At 40.0% G+C, this 19,679-nt stretch overlaps 1 protein-coding gene across 3 annotated transcripts in view; it reads left to right on the forward strand.

The window, feature by feature from the left end:
* The window catches only part of SORCS3 (sortilin related VPS10 domain containing receptor 3), a 489,777-nt gene that overhangs the window by 391,247 nt on the left and 78,851 nt on the right, over window positions 1-19,679 (forward strand). For all 3 annotated transcript variants that reach the window (XM_084904018.1, XM_084904020.1, XM_084904019.1), the window contains exons 9-11: window positions 7,113-7,292; window positions 16,360-16,506; window positions 18,050-18,152. In XM_084904018.1, the coding sequence (XP_084760144.1) occupies window positions 7,113-7,292; window positions 16,360-16,506; window positions 18,050-18,152 (430 nt within the window). The remainder of the gene's footprint in view (window positions 1-7,112; window positions 7,293-16,359; window positions 16,507-18,049; window positions 18,153-19,679) is intronic.

Raw genomic sequence — 19,679 nt, forward strand, 5'->3', positions numbered from 1 at the left:
TGCTTTGCAGAGAATAAAATGAATGCCTTTAATGATAAGCAGCACTCTCAGTAGTAGCAACCTCATACCCAGTCCTCCAAACCCAGTCCCTGGCATCCAGTTGGCATCTCAGCCCAATAGGCATGAGAAGCACAACAGAGGGCAGGGAAGAAGATGAAGGGGAGTCATGGTGGTTTCGGGAAAATATGACAGAGCTTATGAGCAGAAGCCCTGAGCTCTCATTTCAATTCTGTAGTACACTCATCCACTGGGCATCATCACACTATCTGACAAAGTTGTGCGGATTCAACAAATGGCTCATTGTTGGTAAAGTGGAAAGTGCTGGCAACTCTAAGCAATGATTGTGACCCAAGGGGAAATACAGTAGATGCTCCTGACCTGTGTGGAGATATATGTTCCTTGTTGGGTCATATCCCAGCCTATCCTTGGACTTAGAGTTACCTGAGGCCCTCACTTTACCACTCTGACTCTAATACACCCTCTTTTATCTCTTAGATGCTGAGTTTATTATTAACTTATTATACTTATAGTCATTTATACAAGAGAAAATTTTGATTTTATGTCTGTTTGTATGAGGGACTCAGTTTGTTGTTAGTGGCAATGTTGACCTTTACCTGAGTCCTGTGGCTTTAGAAAACAGCAATATTTAAGAAAGTCCCCACCCTTTTGTGTTCTTGGACATGACTTACTACAAAGATCTCCCCTTTTCCAATGCCTTAATAAGATGCTGGTGTCCCAGAGTTTACTTTTGACCATACCCAATTCCTACTCTTTGTCTCATAAATGATTAGCGGAACTGTTTGTCCCTGCTGACCAATCTGTACCAAATGCTTGCTAATTTCACTTTACCAACTTACATTCATCTTTTTTTCTTCCCTCAAGCTCCTAAACTTTGACCCACTCTTGAGCATATGTGAGCATTGGGACTCAGAACAACCCCTCTTAACAGCCACCCCTGAAAATTACAGATTCTAAGGAGAACAATTTTCTGTCTCACTTCCCACCCCAGTTTTGGTAGCCTTGATGTACAATACTGTTCCTTGTAAAAGTAATTCTTTTAAAAATATACATTTTTATTGATTTCAGTGAGGAAGGAAGAGGAAGAAAGAAATAGAAACATCAATAATGAGAGAGAATCATTGATCAGCTACTTCCTGCATACCCTATACTGGGGATCTACTTTCTGCATACCCTATACTGGTGATCAAGCCCACAATCCAGGCATGTGCCCTGACCAGGGATTGAACTGTGACCTCCTGGTACTTAGGTTGATGCTCAATCACTGAACCATGCTGACTGAGCTAAAAGTAATTTATTTCTGCCGTCACTCTGAGATGCTTACATACGTTATGGTCATAGTATTGCAATAGTCCTTTGCAATAAAGTATCCTTTTACCTTAGTCTGAGTATATTTCCATTTGACAGTAGAGTACAGTTAATTGTGTTTTGAATAATAAGAGAGAAGAGAGGGAAAAATGGTTGAGAAAATTTATTATAATTATAATGGCAATGATATTAACCTTTTCCTTAATTTCCTCAGGAAAATTTTTCTTAATTTCTACATTTCCCCAAATGCTGATTTATTCTTCTTTGCTTTATCACAGCCACATTTCTTAAAGAATTATCTGTAGTTCTAACCTCTTTTCTCACTTGCTCTTCACTCTTCAACTCACGGCCGGTTGTCCTCTGCTCCCCCACCTCCTTCCCATTATTTCATAAAAAACCTTCTAGCCATTGCTACCAGTGACTGCCTATGGGCTATATCCCCCCAAATGTAGCTCTTTGTCTTTTGATAGCTCTCTTTATAATTTGACAATGTTTAGGGGCGATTCATACTTGATACTCCTCCCTTTGTTCTTATTTACTTCTGATTTCCTTTCCTAGATGCCCTTCCCCTTGTCACCCTTTAAATGCTGATGCTTCTAAATTATTTTTTTTACATTCTGCATGGTTTCCATTTGACCTCATTGCTTTTCTTCTTGTTGGTTATTCCTATGTCCACAGCCTCAGTCCATATCTCTCCACTGACCTCTGAACTGTAACTCCAACTGCCTATTCAGAGTACATGTCCTTAATAGTTTCATTTAACAACTCCTCAACTGAGCTCAGAGTTTCTACCCTGTATCCCTTATATCTCATTCTTTTTCCATGTTTACTTACTCCATTTATTCATCCAGTAGACTTTTGTTAGATGTGTGCCTTTTCTAGATACTCTGATAAGCACTAGAAATAAAGTGATAAATAAGAGAGTCATAGTTTCTGACCTCTGGGAGTTTATAATCTAACTAGAGGGCCGATGCACAAAAGTTGTGTAAGAGTAGGTCTTCCTTCTCTCAGCTGCTGGCATAGGCTTTCTCTGGCACCCAGGACCCAGGCTTCCCTTGCAACCCCAGCTTCATCTGGAAGGTAGTCTGGAAGAATGGAGGGATGTCCGGTTTAATTAGCATATTCTGGTTTTATTATAATAGATGAAATAGATATCAAACAAATAATTATACAAATATTATTTAATGATAATGATATTTAATTATCATTTTAATGACTAAAATTCAGGGGATTTTTGTAAGTCAGATATCTGAGATATTAAAGATATGTCCTTCTCCTTATCCCCTGTAGATTCTACCTCTTTAATATCTCACTGATCTATTTCTTAGAGTGACAGAAAACCTACCCCTGAGATCAGACCCTCATGTATTACTACCTAGATTATAGCTATGACATTCAAGCCTTTTTCCCTGCCCCACTTTAATCCATTCTTTAATCCACTGGGTCCTCAATGTATATGATCATGCAATGAAGCTCTTCTTCTCCAACTCAATTTCTGCATTGATCAACTCTAATCTTTTCTTTCTCCTGCAAAAATGTTGTGATAGCTTTGTCTTTTCTTATGGGTAAACGTAGGGGCATTATACAGAACCTCTTATGATGTGGCCACTCTGTCCTCACTGTCCCCAAAAGAAAACTGCTTTCAAGGTATTCCATTTCCTTGAATGCACCACCCTTCCTCCCACCTATATAAGCCTTTCTACTCCTGTCACCATTTTCAGTACCTCTGTGAAGCACTTTAAAGTTCATGGAAGGCCAAAGGAGCATGCGCTGGTTCCCCTGGGTGGGCATCTTCCTGAGGTTAGGGTCTACATTTTGTTCCTCTCTGTTTTTATATTATGGTATTTGGCATATGGCATATGCTTATTAACATATGTCTTCCTATAATGAAATTACATTAGGCCCAGGTTATTAAAAAAAAATCTTTCAGTAAGAGGAAAGTATTTTTACTATTTTCTTCAAGGTTTTCAAAAAGGAACTCTGATTCTCCCTAATTATTCTTTTCGGAGGGCATATGGGGACTGTTATTTATAACTGTTTTACTATGAAGGTGATACAAACTTTGGAGTTCGATTAGAGTAGCAGAATTCAAGAAATAAACGTTATTATTCTTCAAATTTTTATTTGACCAAATTTAACTAATAGGAATTTTTTTTTGTTCCTGAAGACTTACTCTCCAGGTTATTATTGGTTAATTTTTATTCAACCATAAGACCTATTAAAAGAGACAACACAGCATTCAGAGCTTTTTAGAGAGTAGTTCTCCAGATTGTATGCACCAGAACCATTCTGTCATTAAATGACAGAATCTAAGGCTTTTCACCAGACATACTGAATCAGAACCCCAGGGAATGGAACTTATGTGCCCATCTGCTATTAAGATCTCCAGGTCATGCAGAAACTGATTTGGCTCAGTGAATAGAGTGTCGGCCTGCGGACTGAAAGGTCCCGGGTTTGATTCCGGTCAGGGGATTCCGGTAGGGGGTGTGCAAGAGGCAGCTGATCAATGATTCTCTCTCATTGATGTTTCTAACTCTCTATCCCTCTCTCTTCCTCTCTGTAAAAAATCAATTATATATATATATATATATATATATATATATATATATATATATATTAAGAAAGATCTCCAGGTCATGTTGATGCACACTGAAGTTATATCTCCACTGATAATGGGTTTAGCGTCTTGATTAGGATAGTCTCGAGTTTAAATCTTAGTAATGTCATTTATTAGCTAAGTGGCTTTAGCCAATTAGTAATTTCTCAAGCAGGCATCTCAGAATCTTAGATACTAAAAAGCAGTCTTTCACCCCCGAGCTTGCAGTACCTGTTCACCATATAACACAGTCCCAGCACAGGTCTAAGGTAAAATGCACTCACAGCAAATCTGGCTGCCTCTAATTCCGACTGTCCCAGTGTTTTGATTTTTTTCCACCTCTTTTTTATTAGTTTAGTCTAAATTAATTTAGCTCATTCATTTTTATAACCAAAACATCTGGGAAAAGCCAGGAACTGCTATTGCATTTTTAACAGGGTAAGTGAATTTAATCTGTATTTCCTGCAGCTGCTGTTTCCCCTACTCCTGGGTTCTTGGGCTTTCATTCCACACCAACATGACGTGATGTCATCACATGGTTTTTAAGAATAAGCCTCATTACCATTTTCAAGCAGTTCAGCAGGAACCACTAAGGTGTGTAAGTACAAATGAGCAAGTGAGGTCTTAGTCAAGGTAACCTAGGGCATTCAAGGCCAGAGACCGGTATGCAGCACTCTCCAATGCACAGATGTGGAACTTGCTTTCTCACTTTCCCCGCCTCCCACATGTCCAAATCAAATAAGCTTGCTCCTTCTGAAATCATCCAAATCAAATGAGCCTGCTCCTTTTGAAATCATCTCCATGGAGCTCTCCATGGTTCTGACATTCTAGATAGTGCTGCCTCTCTTTATTGTTGAAATCATTTCTGGGAAAGGTTGGCCAAATAAGGTAAGAGGTAGATTCAGCCTGATTATCTGCTTCCTGTCAACTGCAATTGCTTGTGCTCCTATTACCAGTGCTTTCCACCATAGTGTCAAGGGAGCCTCTCCTGCTTTCTCTGGATGTTATTACTCATTGCCATACACATCTGTATAGTTAGGCATTCTTTAATTTATCCCATTTTTCAAATGTTTATTCTTGTCATCATTGCCTTTTGACGGTGTTAGTTCCTTAAGTAAGGGCTTGAGTTTAGGATACTCTTTGTACAGTGCCTGGACACATATGCAAACTGGCTTTTATAAACTGATTTGGATTCTAAACTCATAGATTTGATTTTAGAAATGACCCACTCCAATAATGCAAACTAAAGTAACTTCAGAGACCAAAATGTAGCAGATCATAAGAAAATTTAGATATATGGGATTGAGACTACTATGACTCCACCTCAAAGACTGCATTTTCAAGTATTGCATATAGACTGTGGCCAAACCAAACCCTCGTGATTTATATTTATTTTGTGGGTCCTTGGTTTGCAACTTCTAATCTAGAGGCTAGATATATCCAAATGGTCAGAAGCTAACAATTAGGTTGAGTCATACCACTCAAAACATGGTTCTGTCACTAGTTATTCAATATGAAGTACATTTGCAAACTTTGATTTCCTTAGTTTAGTCCTCAATAAAATGGGAATAATTACACTACCTCCATTATAGACTTATTTGGATTAAAACAATACATTAAGATAACATAGAACAGTGGTCAGCAAACCATTACTCAACAGAGCCAAATATCAACAGTATAACAATTGAAATTTCTTTTGAGAGCCAAATTTTTTAAACTTCTTCTAATGCCTAAGTGTCCGTCAGCAGATGATTGGATCCAAAAACTATGGTACATCTACACAATGGAATACTATGCTGCCATAAAAAAGAAGGAATTCTCATCATTTGCAGCAACCTGGATGGAATTGGAGAACATCATGCTGAGTGAAATAAGCCAATCAATGAAAGAGAAACACCACATGACCTCACTCATTTGTGGATAATAAAGAGCATTATAAACTGATGAACCAAAAGATAAATATAGAGATAGTATATCAACAAGTAGACTGTCAAATTACAGTGGGGAGGGGAGGAAGATCTGGGGGAGATAATAGATCAACCAAAGGTCTTTTATACATGCATATAAGTACAACCAATGGACACAAAACTCTGGGGAGGGAGGGGATGTGTGGGAGGGAGGGAGGGGGGAAAAATAAAAAAAATAAAAGTAAAAAAAATAAAATAAAAAAAATAAACTTCTTCTAATGCCACTTCTTCAAAATAGACTGGCCCAGGCCATGGTATTTTGTGAAAGAGCCACACTCAAGGGGCCAAAGAGCCACATGTGGCTCATGAGCTGCGGTTTGCCGACCATTGACTTAGAACAATGCTAAGTGTTAGCTCTTTTATTGGTAGCCCAGCCTCTTCATTTTTTGGTAAGAATGTTGAAGCTCTTGGAGACTGACATAGTCATCAGTTCTACAGCAGAACTTATGACTGAGTACATTAAATTTCACATTGAGTACCTATTCCTCCATATCAATGATTTTCAAACATTATTTTATTAACAGTAGAACCCCCTTCACCTTTTATTTCTAGAATATTACACATAAATTTAGTATAAAACAGATTTGAGTGGTTCTGCTCTGGCTGAAACAGGGCTGGAAGTGCAGAGTCCCACCCATTGGCCATGTCTCCCTGCCACTCTTCTTGCAATCCCCATGTCTCTGAAGATTCCAGAGAAAGATGTGAAAACCATTACCCAGAAATGTTTGAAAACATAAATGGAGATCTAAAGAAGGGAAAGGCCTATCTCCTGGCATGTGTGAGTTTTTTCTTGCAAGGCTTTTTGTCTCTGTTAGCAGTACTGAGGCCACTCCAATACGCTCCTGTTTGCACAAGTGAGGTTATAAAGATAAGAGAATTATCCATGCTCCTGTGGCCAGAACCAAGAGGATGGTAGACATCACTGCAGATATAAAACACTACATTTCAGATATAAAAACAAAAAATGAATGTGGATGAATCCCTTGAAGCCATGGAAAATGATACCCACCAAAGCCCCTTATGCCCATCTTGCTGTCAATTAACAAAGAACAGAAATCATGAAGCTCATAATTTATAGCCGTGGTCTGACACAGAATTGTTTAACATTGCCTATAAATCAAGCTTTCTCTCAACCATTTCGTACGTCATGGTAATTATTCTGGGTCTCCGTGGGCAGGGAGATATGAGATCTGCTGCCGTACAGGCCTTCCATCTTCTTACAGGACATGCACATCATCAGTACTGACGAGAACCAAGTGTTTGCCGCTGTCCAAGAATGGAACCAGAATGACACATACAACCTCTATATCTCAGACACGCGTGGGATTTACTTCACCCTGGCCATGGAGAACATTAAGAGCAGCCGAGGTCTAATGGGAAACGTCATTATTGAATTGTATGAGGTATGTAGCCAAGATTATCCCACACCTGGATCTGCCTCTGTTTTTCATGAGTTTTAATGGTATAAACACAGGCAAGTGGGTCAGATAGCCCTGGGTGAGATATTAGCTGTACCACTTAGCAATTGTGTGACTTGGGAAGGTTCTTAACTACTCTGTGCCTCAATTCCCTCACCTGCAAAATGGAGATAAAATATTTATCTCATAAGATTATTGTGAGAATGACAGGTAATGTTTGTGAAGCATATAGTGTAGGGATTGGTTCAGTAAACCTTCAATAAATGTATCTAAAGTCAATGTTCTTGTAGGTATGAGCATAATTACAAGTCAGAAATAAGGGTGCTTGGCTTATGTGATCTTTAAGTAACATTTTCAACTCTCTGCTTCTTATGAATTCTGGGTAGAGGAAACAATGTTATTTGTATGCTTTAAATTATTTATAAAATAAAAATATTTTAATTTTGTGGAGATCAAACACCAGCTGTATTGCTTTTTAAAGTTTTATGGACACATTTTATAGCAAACTAAAAGCAAATATTGGTGATGGATGTGAAGATTCGCCTACAATCACACCAAATGCCAACATCTGTACATAAAGAATTGGCCTTGACTTACTTTGAGTTTTTTCTTGTTTTAATATATGATTACTTTTATTGAGTGTGTGCTTATATTGTTTTTTTTAATGTCATTACTAGTTAAAGAATAATTTATTTAGGAAACCATGTGATTCCATATAGGAATTAGATTAAACAACGAATTGTTCCAATGACCCTAATGATGCATTGCTTTTCTAAACCTCTAGTGACAAGTGTGTCATTTGACAGTCCTGGCCACAGTGAAGGTACTTGATTGACCTCGGTATGATACGTTGACATGAGCAAAGAAAGTGTGTCTGATTATCCAACATTCACCAGTGACTGGTGATCAAACCCACATGGCTGTGCTGGTTGAGGTCATCTATTCATGAAAGGTCAAGTTGTGTGTTGTGGGTGGGAGGCTCAGATGAACTGGATGAGCTGCTCCCTTGTGAGGTGTTTGCTTTGAGGACTGGTAAAGGCTTTCAGAACAGAGAGGTTAGTGCATGGGCTTATGCTTTATAATAGGTTCTTCTGCTAAAGATTCAGCATCTCTGCACTGGTATGTAAGTTGGCTACTCAGTCACTGGAAGTAATGGTAACATAGAAGGTTCCAATCAATTCTTTTATTAGGATAGAAGGAAGATTACACAAACAAATGGGATGAATGGAAGTACATTTTAGAAAAGAGGTAAGTGAATGGCATTGATTATAAGACAAAATCAGTAGAAATATCCTGATTTCTAAAAGAGGTAGTTGAAATGCTAAAATAATGTTCTTAACAATAAGGTTTATTTGGAAAAATGGCCCAAATAACTTCCTAGAGTTACAAAAACTGGTAAATATGACTAAAGAGTATATATGGTTTGGGAAACTTCCATTTCTATGCCTATAATCAGACCAGGAAGAAGAAACATACTTTTGTTATTGGGTAATAAGTCATGGCTTGTGGGGATGTTTAGATTGATGTTAGTAGTACTGAGGCTGCTCCAACAGTTCCTGTTTGCACAAGTGGGGCTATAAAGATAAGAGAATTATCCATGCTCCTGTGGCCAGAACCAAGAGGAGGGTAGACATTGCTGCAGATGGCATTTCAGCCTCTGACCATATTGATAATGGTGAGTGAAATTGTGACTGTGCAGCTTCTTTCCTATGGGAGCCTGAGAGCTCCTTGGTCATTTAGAACAGCAAGAAACTCTCACCTGAAGTGAAACATGAATCAAAATGAAGAATGTACCTAGATCCATGTAATTTGTTTTCTTCTCGCTGAAGTCAGTCATGCATTTTTGGTCTTGTTGTGGGGAGGGAATGCATAGAGTCATTGCATCTTCAGAGAAACATGATGTATCAAGCAAGGCAGCTTCTTTAATACCAGAACTGTTGAGCTGTTCTCCATTCAATTTTACCAGGTTTTATTGTGCCCCCATTTTGTGTGCAAGTCCACTAGTGAGATAGGAAAGATGATGGCTGTTACCATCATGGAGGTTGAAATCTAGTTGTTGGGCTTTGAGGATGTCAACAAACAAGTTCCCTTTTTACCTGCCCAAGATTGGAACCAATTGATACAGTGACAAAGGAGGAGACAAATGGAGATCAAACATCACCAACTTTGAAAAGTTAGAGAAGAGGAAGTGGGCTTGCTAACACTGTACTCTGGAACTGCACCTATCCATCCAGTAACAGGCAGAAATAGTAAATTAAAAGATCTCCTGTGTGGAAACCTGTTTCTATAACACCATCACCCTGAAGTACAGAAGATATGATTTTTGCAGGTAGATCCCCAAAATAGTGGATGTGGGGATGAGCTGTACATGCCCAGTTCTTTTTTTCTCAGCATTAACAATCATGATCAGATGTCTTTCCTGGGGAGAAAGAAGTGAAGAAGTGAAAGGCATGAGCCAAGAATTAGATGGAGGGTACAGATGTGTAAGATTATGAGCTAACTAATCTCACTGAATAGAAATGATGCTTGCCTGGTACAAGAATGAGTGTTGGATAAATAATTGGAGTTAAGGTTCTAGAAGGAATTTAGTACCAAGGAATAAAATGGATCCTGACACCATCTAGACAATGAACAGCATACTGAAGGTTTTTAAAGGGCGATGCTGTTTTGCACCTGGAGATACATTCTGTGATTTGGAGATAAAGCTCAATTTAATTGGTCTCTAGGGGTTATTAGACTTTAACCTTATTCACTGGAGATTCTCCTAGAAACTGAGATTGTTATTTTCTGGACTCTGAATGCCCTTGAGTAATGCACCTGGGAAGACTAGTAAACTTTTCACATTCAATTCAGCTAAACTAACCCAGTTTCACAGTGTGTACTCCGATGAGATGAGGTTGGTACATGAAACTGACAATCTATTGGAAAGATATGTATTAGGATAATGATCACAGTCTAACATTTTTTGTTGCTCCTTTTATTTTATCTTTTTTTTCTTTTTATTGAAATTATTGTGGTGACACTAGTTAACAAAAGTATATAGATATAAGGCTCACAATTCCACAATACATCATTTGTACACTGTCTTGTGTGTTCACCATTTCAAGTCAAGTATCCTTCCATCACCATTTATCCCCCTACACCCTCCCTCATTTCCCTCTTCTATCCCCCTGCAATCACCACACTATTGTCTGTGTCTATGAGGTTTTTCTCTCTATCTTTGTTTTTCTTTTTTTACTTAATCCCTCCACCCCACCACTATCCAGTCCCCCACCTCCAACAGCTGCCAGCCTCCCCTCTATCTTTGTCTGTCTCTATTTTGCATGTTAATTCATTTTGTTAATTAGATTCCACATGTGAATGAAATCATATGGCACTTGTCTTTCTCTGACTTATTATTTCACCAATTTAATGCTCTCTAGGTCAATTCATGATTTTGCAAAGGGTAAGACTTTTATTAAAGTTATAATTTCCCATTTGTGGGGTCACCATAAAGGAAGATTAATGCTAACAAGGAATTTGTAAATGAGTTGGCTTGAAGGAGGAATTTTGGAGCTTGAGAGAAAGACATACCTGGTGAATTCCAAGCATGAGAAGAGAACCAGATCTATTTTTACAGAATGTTGAGTGGCCTTGGGGAATAGTAGAGATAATGATTGCAAATATGCCACTAAAAAACTTGACGGAAGACCTGAGCATTTATTCTGTGGCTAGTATTTCTCTGTTCTTCCCCTACATCTACATAGTGGATGATGTTTGCACGCATGATATAGTCCCCTATTTCAAGTTAGTGTGTAACTTTATATGATAATGTAACAGGATACTGCACCTGTATTCCCTTGTCTGAAATGTCAGAGAAGCCTTTAGGTACCACAGATGTGAGGTGGCTTGGGCTGACCATGGCCACTTCAAACTACTGACCTTTCAAGCCTCTTCCTGGTCCTGGAAAGAAGATGAAGAAAGCCAGAACTTATATGAGATTTCACTTTGCAGGTCTTAGTGCTGAGAGATCTTGGTGACCAATGTAGATCAAGCCCACTAAACTCATTAAAACCTAATAAGGCAGATGCATTATTGTTTTCTGGTCTGTTGTAGCAGCCTACTGCTCTACAGAGTCTCTTGTTCTCTCTTTAATCTTTGCCTCAAAGTATAATATTACCATAGATGTAATTACATAATCAGGGGAGAAAATAATTATTGAAGGCCAAATAATAATCAATCTCTTCTTTAAGCCCATTCTACCAAAGCAAGGCTAGTGTTGACCATGAATGTAGTCCATTTTGTGTGCTCACCATTATTCTTATGACACTCTTTTGTTCACATCCCTAACTATAAACTATATTTATTCTTAGTTGTTCTCCACTGATAAATCAAGAGACAAATATTCTCTTCTACACCCTTAGTTATATTATGGAAACATTCTCTGAGCTGCCCGTCTGATGGATTTTCTTCAATACTTTCCTGAATATTAAGCATCCAACTTGTAACTCCTTATAATAACAAGAGCATACTAGGCAATGCCTTAGACTGGTGTTGTTGAATAAATATATAATGTGAGCTACACATGCACTTCTAAATTTTCTACTACTCACATAAAAATGTAAAGTGAAACAGGTTAAATTAATTATAATGATATATTCTATTTAATCAAAATGTTATCATCTCAGTATATGTTTGATATGAAAAATTGCTGAAATACTTCATATTTTTCCATAGTAAATCTAAACATTTCAATTTGCATACTACATTTTTACCAGAAATCCTTGATCAGTATTTATATTTCCTAAAATTTAAAGTAGAAAAAGTAAATTCACACACCAAAGTTATTCCAAACATACTTAAAAGTTTACCAACCTAAATCTGGCATCAGTGTTCAAATTGGTTAAGAATAAATAAAATTATAAATCAGTTTCTTGGTCCCACTGGCCACATTTCAAGTGCTCAACAGCCAGTGGCTATGGTATTGTACTGTATAACCCTAATCAGCTTTTAACTTTTTTCTTATATATCTATTGCAGCATCCCTTTGTGGACAGTGTCATTCCCCATTGTGCTTTATTAAAGTACAGAGATACAGACAATGTAGTAACATGGCTCAGGCCACACAGCTAGTAAATTTTGGCACACTGTGTTTAAACAAACTCATGCTTATGTGAGTAGAAAGCCCAGGCTCTTCCCACTATGTATTTTTTCTACATAATTTTTTTTAACTGAGGTATAGTTTACGTACTGTAAAATTTATTCTTTGTGGTATACAGTTCTGTCATATATATATATATATATATATATATATATATATATATATATATATATATATATACACATACACACACACACCCCTAAGCAACCATTACTACCAGATGACCATATGACTGGACAGTAGCTATGAGGTACATTGCCCACCAGGGAGTAGACGATCAATGCAGGAGCTGCCCCCTGGTGGTCAGTGTGCTCCCAGAGCCAACCTCCCATGACTGGCCAGATTGGGACAGGGCGAGACAGCCCCAATCAGCCAGGAGGAATCCCACCCATGCATGAATTCCTGCACCGGGCCTCTAGTGTGTGTGTGTGTGTGTGTGTGTGTGTGTGTGTGTGTGTGTGTATTCTTTTACCTCCAAATATTCTCTCTTGACTTTTTTTGGTAATCAACTCTCCTCCCACACAAATCTACTGGAAAACACTGGTCTGATTTCTCTCTTTCTCTTTCCAGTTTTCCCTTTTCTGTAGTGTCTTATGAATGGAATTAGGCAGTAGGTATCCTTTTGAATCTGGCTTTTCTCAGTTAGAATGAGATTTACCCATGTTGAGAAGGAATAGATGTCTCTTTTTGCTGACTAGTATTCCATTGTTTGGGTGTATCATAGTTTGTTTATTCATTCACCAGTCTGAGGGCATTTAAGTTGTTTCCAGTTGTGCTTGATTATGAATAAAACTTCTATGAATAGTCTCATGGGTCACATTTTTATTTCTCATGGGTAAATACCTAGGAGTAGGATTGATAGGTTGAATGATTTATGTTTATAAAAGGCCACCAAATTATTTGTAAGGTGGCAGAATCATTTTGCATCTTCACCAACACTTGGTATTATCAACTCTGCTTGAGTGTGTGTGTGTGTGTGTGTGTGTATGTGTGTGTGTGTGTGTGTGTACATGCCTGTGTTTAGCTATTCTCAGAGGAGCATAGTGCTACCTCATTGTGGTTTTAACTTGAAATTCTTCATGACAAATTGTTGGATGGATACAGTGCAACTTTCTGAGGCTTCCTTAGTGTTCTGGTCTCTTTGCCCATCTTATTGATGTGTCCCTGTCCATAATGGTTGCCTTCCACCCTCTGTTTTATCATGATCTTAGGTGACCCCATTTGGGCCAGATGGACTGTTTCTTAGAGCCTCCACAGGGACATTTTTTCCAAACTGACCTTCATAGGATTCTCACCACAGGATTGACTCTAGGGACAGCCCAAAGCAGACCATGGTAATTGCTTTTCTCAGCAGAGCCTGGCTTTCTTGTCCTGAGGGCACAAGGCAGTGAGTGACAGATGACCATGCCACCTGGACTCAATGCTCTGCCAAGGGGCCACTGTTAGTTTCCCTTTCCAATTCGAGTTGATTCCCAGAGGCAAAGTGGGCCATGCAGTCCTGACACCTTGTACTACCCTCTCCAGTGGGGTCCAGCACCAGCTTGTACCCTTCCTTGAATTGCTGGGGTCAACAGCAGTAGCCAGGCTTCTGATTTCAAACAACAGGAGGAAGAAGCATGTTTAAGGCAAATGCCAAGTACCTTCTTGGATGGAGATGAGTTAAAATGTGAATCTCATTATCTAATTCATTTACAGTGTGTATAGGGTGGGGATGTTGTGTTTTATGATTTATATGTACTATACATGTACACATACATGCAAATTTGAGTCTATTAGGCTGCAACATAAATATATTTTATTCTTGGATGGCATTAAATTTTTTTTAAAACTGTTGGACTTAGGTACACAAAAAAAGTGACCTTCAAATATATATTCCATTTATATGTGATGTGGAGCAAGAAGTAGTCAGTAATAATGTAAGGACTTTAACTAATCCAAATACAAAGAGGAAGTGTCCTGATTCCCTCAGACAAGAGGGAGAGTTGTGTGGCATTAGGTGCATCTGCAAGATGAAGGCATTTAGAGCTACAGGGGGGTTCCATGGAGCTCTTAAAGCCCCCTTCCTATACTTTCTCAGGATGTGTGGAAAACACAGCACACACTCATCCAAGTGGTATAGCTCTCAGTAGAAAATTATGTTAGTGGCCATTCCATTGCCAAGCATGCTCATTCAGAAGAACACAAGAGGTGGATGAATTGTCTCATAATTTCTGCTAGAAAGCATCCCACTGGAGGCAAGGGAGGAGGTGACAGGAGCCCCACAGGAGTAGACTTGGGAGTCTGACTCTGCCTCTGTATTCTTTTGGGAAGTGGGGAGCAAGGTGCTAAGTACATGGTACAGGGGCTCCAGCTGGCTTAGGGGAGACAGTCTTCAGAATCATTATCTGGTGGTTCATAGAAAATCCCAAAAGGCAGAAGGTCCTGAAGAAACTCAGATCGAGTTCTGAGTGAGGAATAATTGGCCATCGGAGTTAAGAAAAACACCTTTGCAGCTGGTGTTAAAGAGTGAGGTGTTCTGAGGGCCTCAGGCTCCAGGATGAGAGATGCCAGCCTTCCTGAAATGGCACTGACTTTAAGCAGAGAGGGTACCTCTGGGGAAGGGCAGAACCCCGCTACCACTTCCTCTCCCCCCAGTTGGCTTCTCTCCTTACTCACCCTCTGGGAATCTAATTAATTTCCCTGGTGGTGTTCTCTTCTCCTTCTGACATTCTTTGTTCATTTTTTTGGTTTGTTTTTATTGGGGTTGGCATCCTCTTCAAGGCCAGTCAGGTTAATAAATAAAAGATTAAAAACAAATAAAAAGACTTCTTATTTCATCAAATAAATTATGTCATTAAAAAAAATAAAAGAATTCCACTTTTGTGCAATTCTTTCACACTGGCGTTCTCTCAGAACTGCAATAAATCTGTTAACCATGATTCTGAAAGAATGGGGAATACATACACTTAATATTTTGAGACTCTACTACCCAGAAAACCTACCATTAAACCTTTTGTTTATATATACTTAATGCTCTTTGAATTATCTTTTAGCTTTGGAACATGCTGGGATAATCTCTTTTTATTTTTTTATTTTTTATATAGGATGTTGTCTATATAAATAGCTGTCCTCATTGCCCAGCACATAAAAGACATAATAGGAATAAAAGTTTGAGTGAACCTGTCCTTACTCTAGGACCCTTCTAGATAATAAATCTTTTAATCCTCTAGCTCCTTGTTTTCTGGTGATTCTTTTCTCCTTTCAGAATATTATAGGTGCACAAGTCCAATAATTGGCAATTCTGGCAAGAGGGCTCTGCATTACCTCATGTATCGATTGCCAGCCAACTGGGGGGGAAATAGGAAGAGGAGGGCAGATTCTGCCTGTTTCAAAGTGACCACTGGCTCAGACCCAAACAGGATATGGGGGTTATCCATAGTCACACACTGAGCTAGTGGCACAGCCAGGGATAGGTTCCAGGTGGCCACACTGGGTCACCTCTCCAAGGCATATCTACGTCACTACTAACTGGGGCACCTCAACTTCCATCATTAAGGAGTATGCCTGATGCCTTTAAAACCTGTTACCAGCAGGAGGTGGGAGGGGTAACTCCTGCAGTTGTTATCAAGAGCTTCCACCCCAGTGGGGATGCAAAAAGTTAGGGATTGAGCCCTAGGGAACAAAGTGCAGAGACATGTAAAGTGGGAAAAAGCAGGTGGGTAAGAGGGGAATAGGACATGTGGGTTGGTGGGTGGAGGGTGTGAAGATGAATTTAAACTTCTTTCAAGGCCACATAGCATCTCATCATGTTCTTCCTGTCATCTTTTGTACCTCCCACATCCCATGGAAAATGCTGGGGTTTCTCTCTGGGCTCCTCTAAGACCGTAGGCATTTTGGCCCAACATGGTTCTCCATCTCTCACCCTTTTTCCTAGGTAGCAGGTATCAAAGGGATATTCCTGGCAAACAAGAAGGTGGATGAGCAGGTGAAGACATACATCACTTACAACAAGGGCAGGGATTGGCGCCTACTGCAAGCTCCAGACGTGGACCTGAGAGGAAGCCCGGTACACTGCCTGCTGGTCAGTCACCCAGTCTCATGTGAGGTCCACGGGGAAGGCTGGTTACCTGGGGAAGCTGCCCCAGGAGCTGTTTCCATCTGGGTGCCCTGGGAACTTGGCCAGTGATGGGCAGGGATTTCCTATGACACCAGGTGTTGATCTGTGCATTCAGACTGCCATGCCGCTTGGGTGGAAAGTTCAGTTGAACATCAGAGACTTTTACTGAGAAAATACTATATGATCTAACTCTTAGTAAGATGAAGAAATGTATAAGAGAAAGTGCCTGTGTCCCAGGGTCCCAGAAGGCTCAGTAAAGGCAACACACCTTTAACTGAAGCTGATATGATACAGTTTGACAAGGGTTTGGTGGAGGTCAAAGTAAGCAAAGTCCAGGAAAGGTCAGGCTGCTATGTCCACCTAGAGAAAGGAATCTACCAGCATTCCTAGGGTTGCAGCTGTATAGGATGATGGGGTAGGAGTTACTGAGAGCAGGATGTGTAGGATGCTACTTTCTGACCTCAGATGCTGCAACTCTAGGTGGGAAGGGAAGACAGATAATTAACAGTGATATTCACAGCCTTCAGTGCCATCTTAAAGAGGACCTTGTGAGAATTCACCTAAGGCCTCCTTATCAAAAAAAAAGTTACCTTTTGCCACTTATTTAAAAGGTTTATTAACCACTTAATCATATTGTAGACAGTATTTTAAAAACTGGGGATATAGTAGTAACCAGGGCAAACATAGCCTTCCCCCTTTTGTAATATCAGTCCAACTCCATCTTTTATTTTTATTTTTTTTGCTTGGGGGTACTAGGAAGTTCAAAGACAATGCCTACCTATCTCTAAACACTGGTCACAGCAAGACCTTCCCCAAACAAACAAAAACCTTACTCATAGTATTTCCTTAACCTAATTTTCTACTTTTCCCAATTTTGTCATTTTCCTATTTTTTTATATTTTGTAAATGTAATATATCTCTATAAATTCTCTTAAAATATACCCAAATAGGGGCAAGTAAGTAAATGAATAGTGAACACAACTGTGTTTTAGATAATGGCTTCAACACTTTGAAATAAAATTCAGTGAAATTATAAGCAATATCAAATATAATACATAAAAACAGAAACAGGGATTGTCTGGCTGAAGAAGAGGGACAGGACCTGAGACTATCTCATCCAGCTCCCCTTTTCCACCCCTCCCTGTGGGATCCCTCAAAGGAGCAAAGTCTGATGGTCAGCATCAGACATGGGGGAAAGCCATTCTCATCCTAGGCAAGACATGGTCAGGAAGGCTTCAGCGGGCCAACCATGAACTGGATCTTGATGGATGGGATGGGGTGGGGAAAAAAGGGGGCAGCATACAAGGTGATGGGAGCAGGGCCAGGTTCTCAGGGCAGCTTCTGGTGTGAATGTATTGGCGATCTCTGGAAGAGATGACTCCTGCCCAAACTTAAATGTGTGACTCAATCTAATCCTTGCTTTTATTGGAAACCTAAGATCTGGTGAGGCAGGGGTGTCTGTCAAGAGCCTCCTGAAATAAAGATATTTCATTCTTCTCCCTCCTAGCCTTTCTGCTCCTTACACCTGCACTTGCAGACCTCTGAGAATCCATATTCCTCTGGAAGGATCTCCAGCAAGGCAACAGCCCCAGGACTTGTGGTGGCTACAGGTAAGGAAGACATTCCCTGAGCATCTTCCTCACTGGGAGCTGCTGGATATCTTTATAACTTCTGGATTCCTTTGAGCATTGGATGGAAACTACTAAAATGGGCACTCTACCCTGGAACTAGGCAGGATAGCCCATTCTCATAACCCAGGAGAAAAACTCCCTACACTTGTAATTTCTAGGCTACTGTGCCATCCACAGTCACAGAGCAGTCCCCTGTGCTTAGCAAGTAGCCAGAGTTACTGTTAAAGTAAGCTGACTGACCAGAGAGATTATTTGTAACTAGAGGCCTGTTGCATGAAAATTCGTGCAATAGACCTTCTGTCCCCTGGCTGCTGGCACCAGTATTCCTCTGGCAACCAGGAGCCTGGCCTTCACTTCCTCCTCTTCAGTCTTCAGTCTTTGCTCAGGCCAGAGCCTTCAGTCTTCCCTCTGCACCTGTGTATGCAAATTAACCCTCCAACTTTGTTGGGTTAATTTGCATACTCACTCCTGATTGGCTGGTGGGCATCACAGAGGTACAGTCATGTTGCATCTTTCTTTCTTATTAGTGTATACAGGGAATTCTCACTTGAAGAAAATGGGACCTTTGAACTTCCTAGATCACCAAATGCAAGTTGGGCTAGTTCTCCCTTTACAGGGAGGATTCTTCAGGAAAGGCTTTACCCCAGAGCTCTTTTTAATCCTAAAGTCTCTGGTGCATGTAAAAGTTTGTTTACACATGATTAACCACTTGGCTGAGAGCCTGGGGAGAGGGAGGGAAACTTAAGGTTGCATTGTTAGAACCACTGTCCTCTGAACATCAATCAGAAATGAGGATAAAGAAACTCCGAAATGAAAATGAAAGTCTCTGGGGGAAGGTGCTCTGATTAGCATGCCTTTGATTTACATATGCCTTTTCAGGAATACATTGATGGCATAAAGCAAGGCAGGCTTCTAATCTTAGGAGCTAGAGCTCTGGAGGTGGGCAGCTCTTTATTAATGAAAGCAAATAAACTCACAGGGACTTTCTGAGATGCACATTCTGTTCTTTCCCATCAACCCGAAGCTCTCGAAGCTCTGTCTCTGCACTGACTGCCCTCCTAGACAAGGCTTCAATGCCCAAACCTCCAACTGTGTGAACTTTAAATACCACCAATGCCCAAACTCTCTAATCAGACCTACAACTAGCGTCGCCTTCTGGCATTTCAGTCAACTTCTCTCAACCCCAAAAGGGGGGAACCCACCACATTTAACACCACTGGCCTCAGAGAGGTCTGGGCAGTGAGAGATGGGGGAAGGCTCTGTTGCCATTCTCCTGGCTTAGGAAGTGATGGCCACACTCTGTAATGCATGAAGGTATCCCTCCCAACTCTGGGACTGCTATACCCTTTGTCTCACTCAAGATCTGCAAGAGGCCTTGGACAGTAGAAGCAACACTGGGAAACTGTAATCCCTAATAAAAGTTAATGTTATTTAAATGTGCAGCCAGACTCTGTTCTGTGTAGCTTCCCTACCCTGAGCCTGAATGTTTTCATTGGGAAAGTGGGA

This window comes from Pipistrellus hanaki (assembly GCF_964339955.1).
Source record: "Pipistrellus hanaki genome assembly, chromosome: 14".
NCBI classification, from domain to species: Eukaryota; Metazoa; Chordata; class Mammalia; order Chiroptera; family Vespertilionidae; genus Pipistrellus; species Pipistrellus hanaki.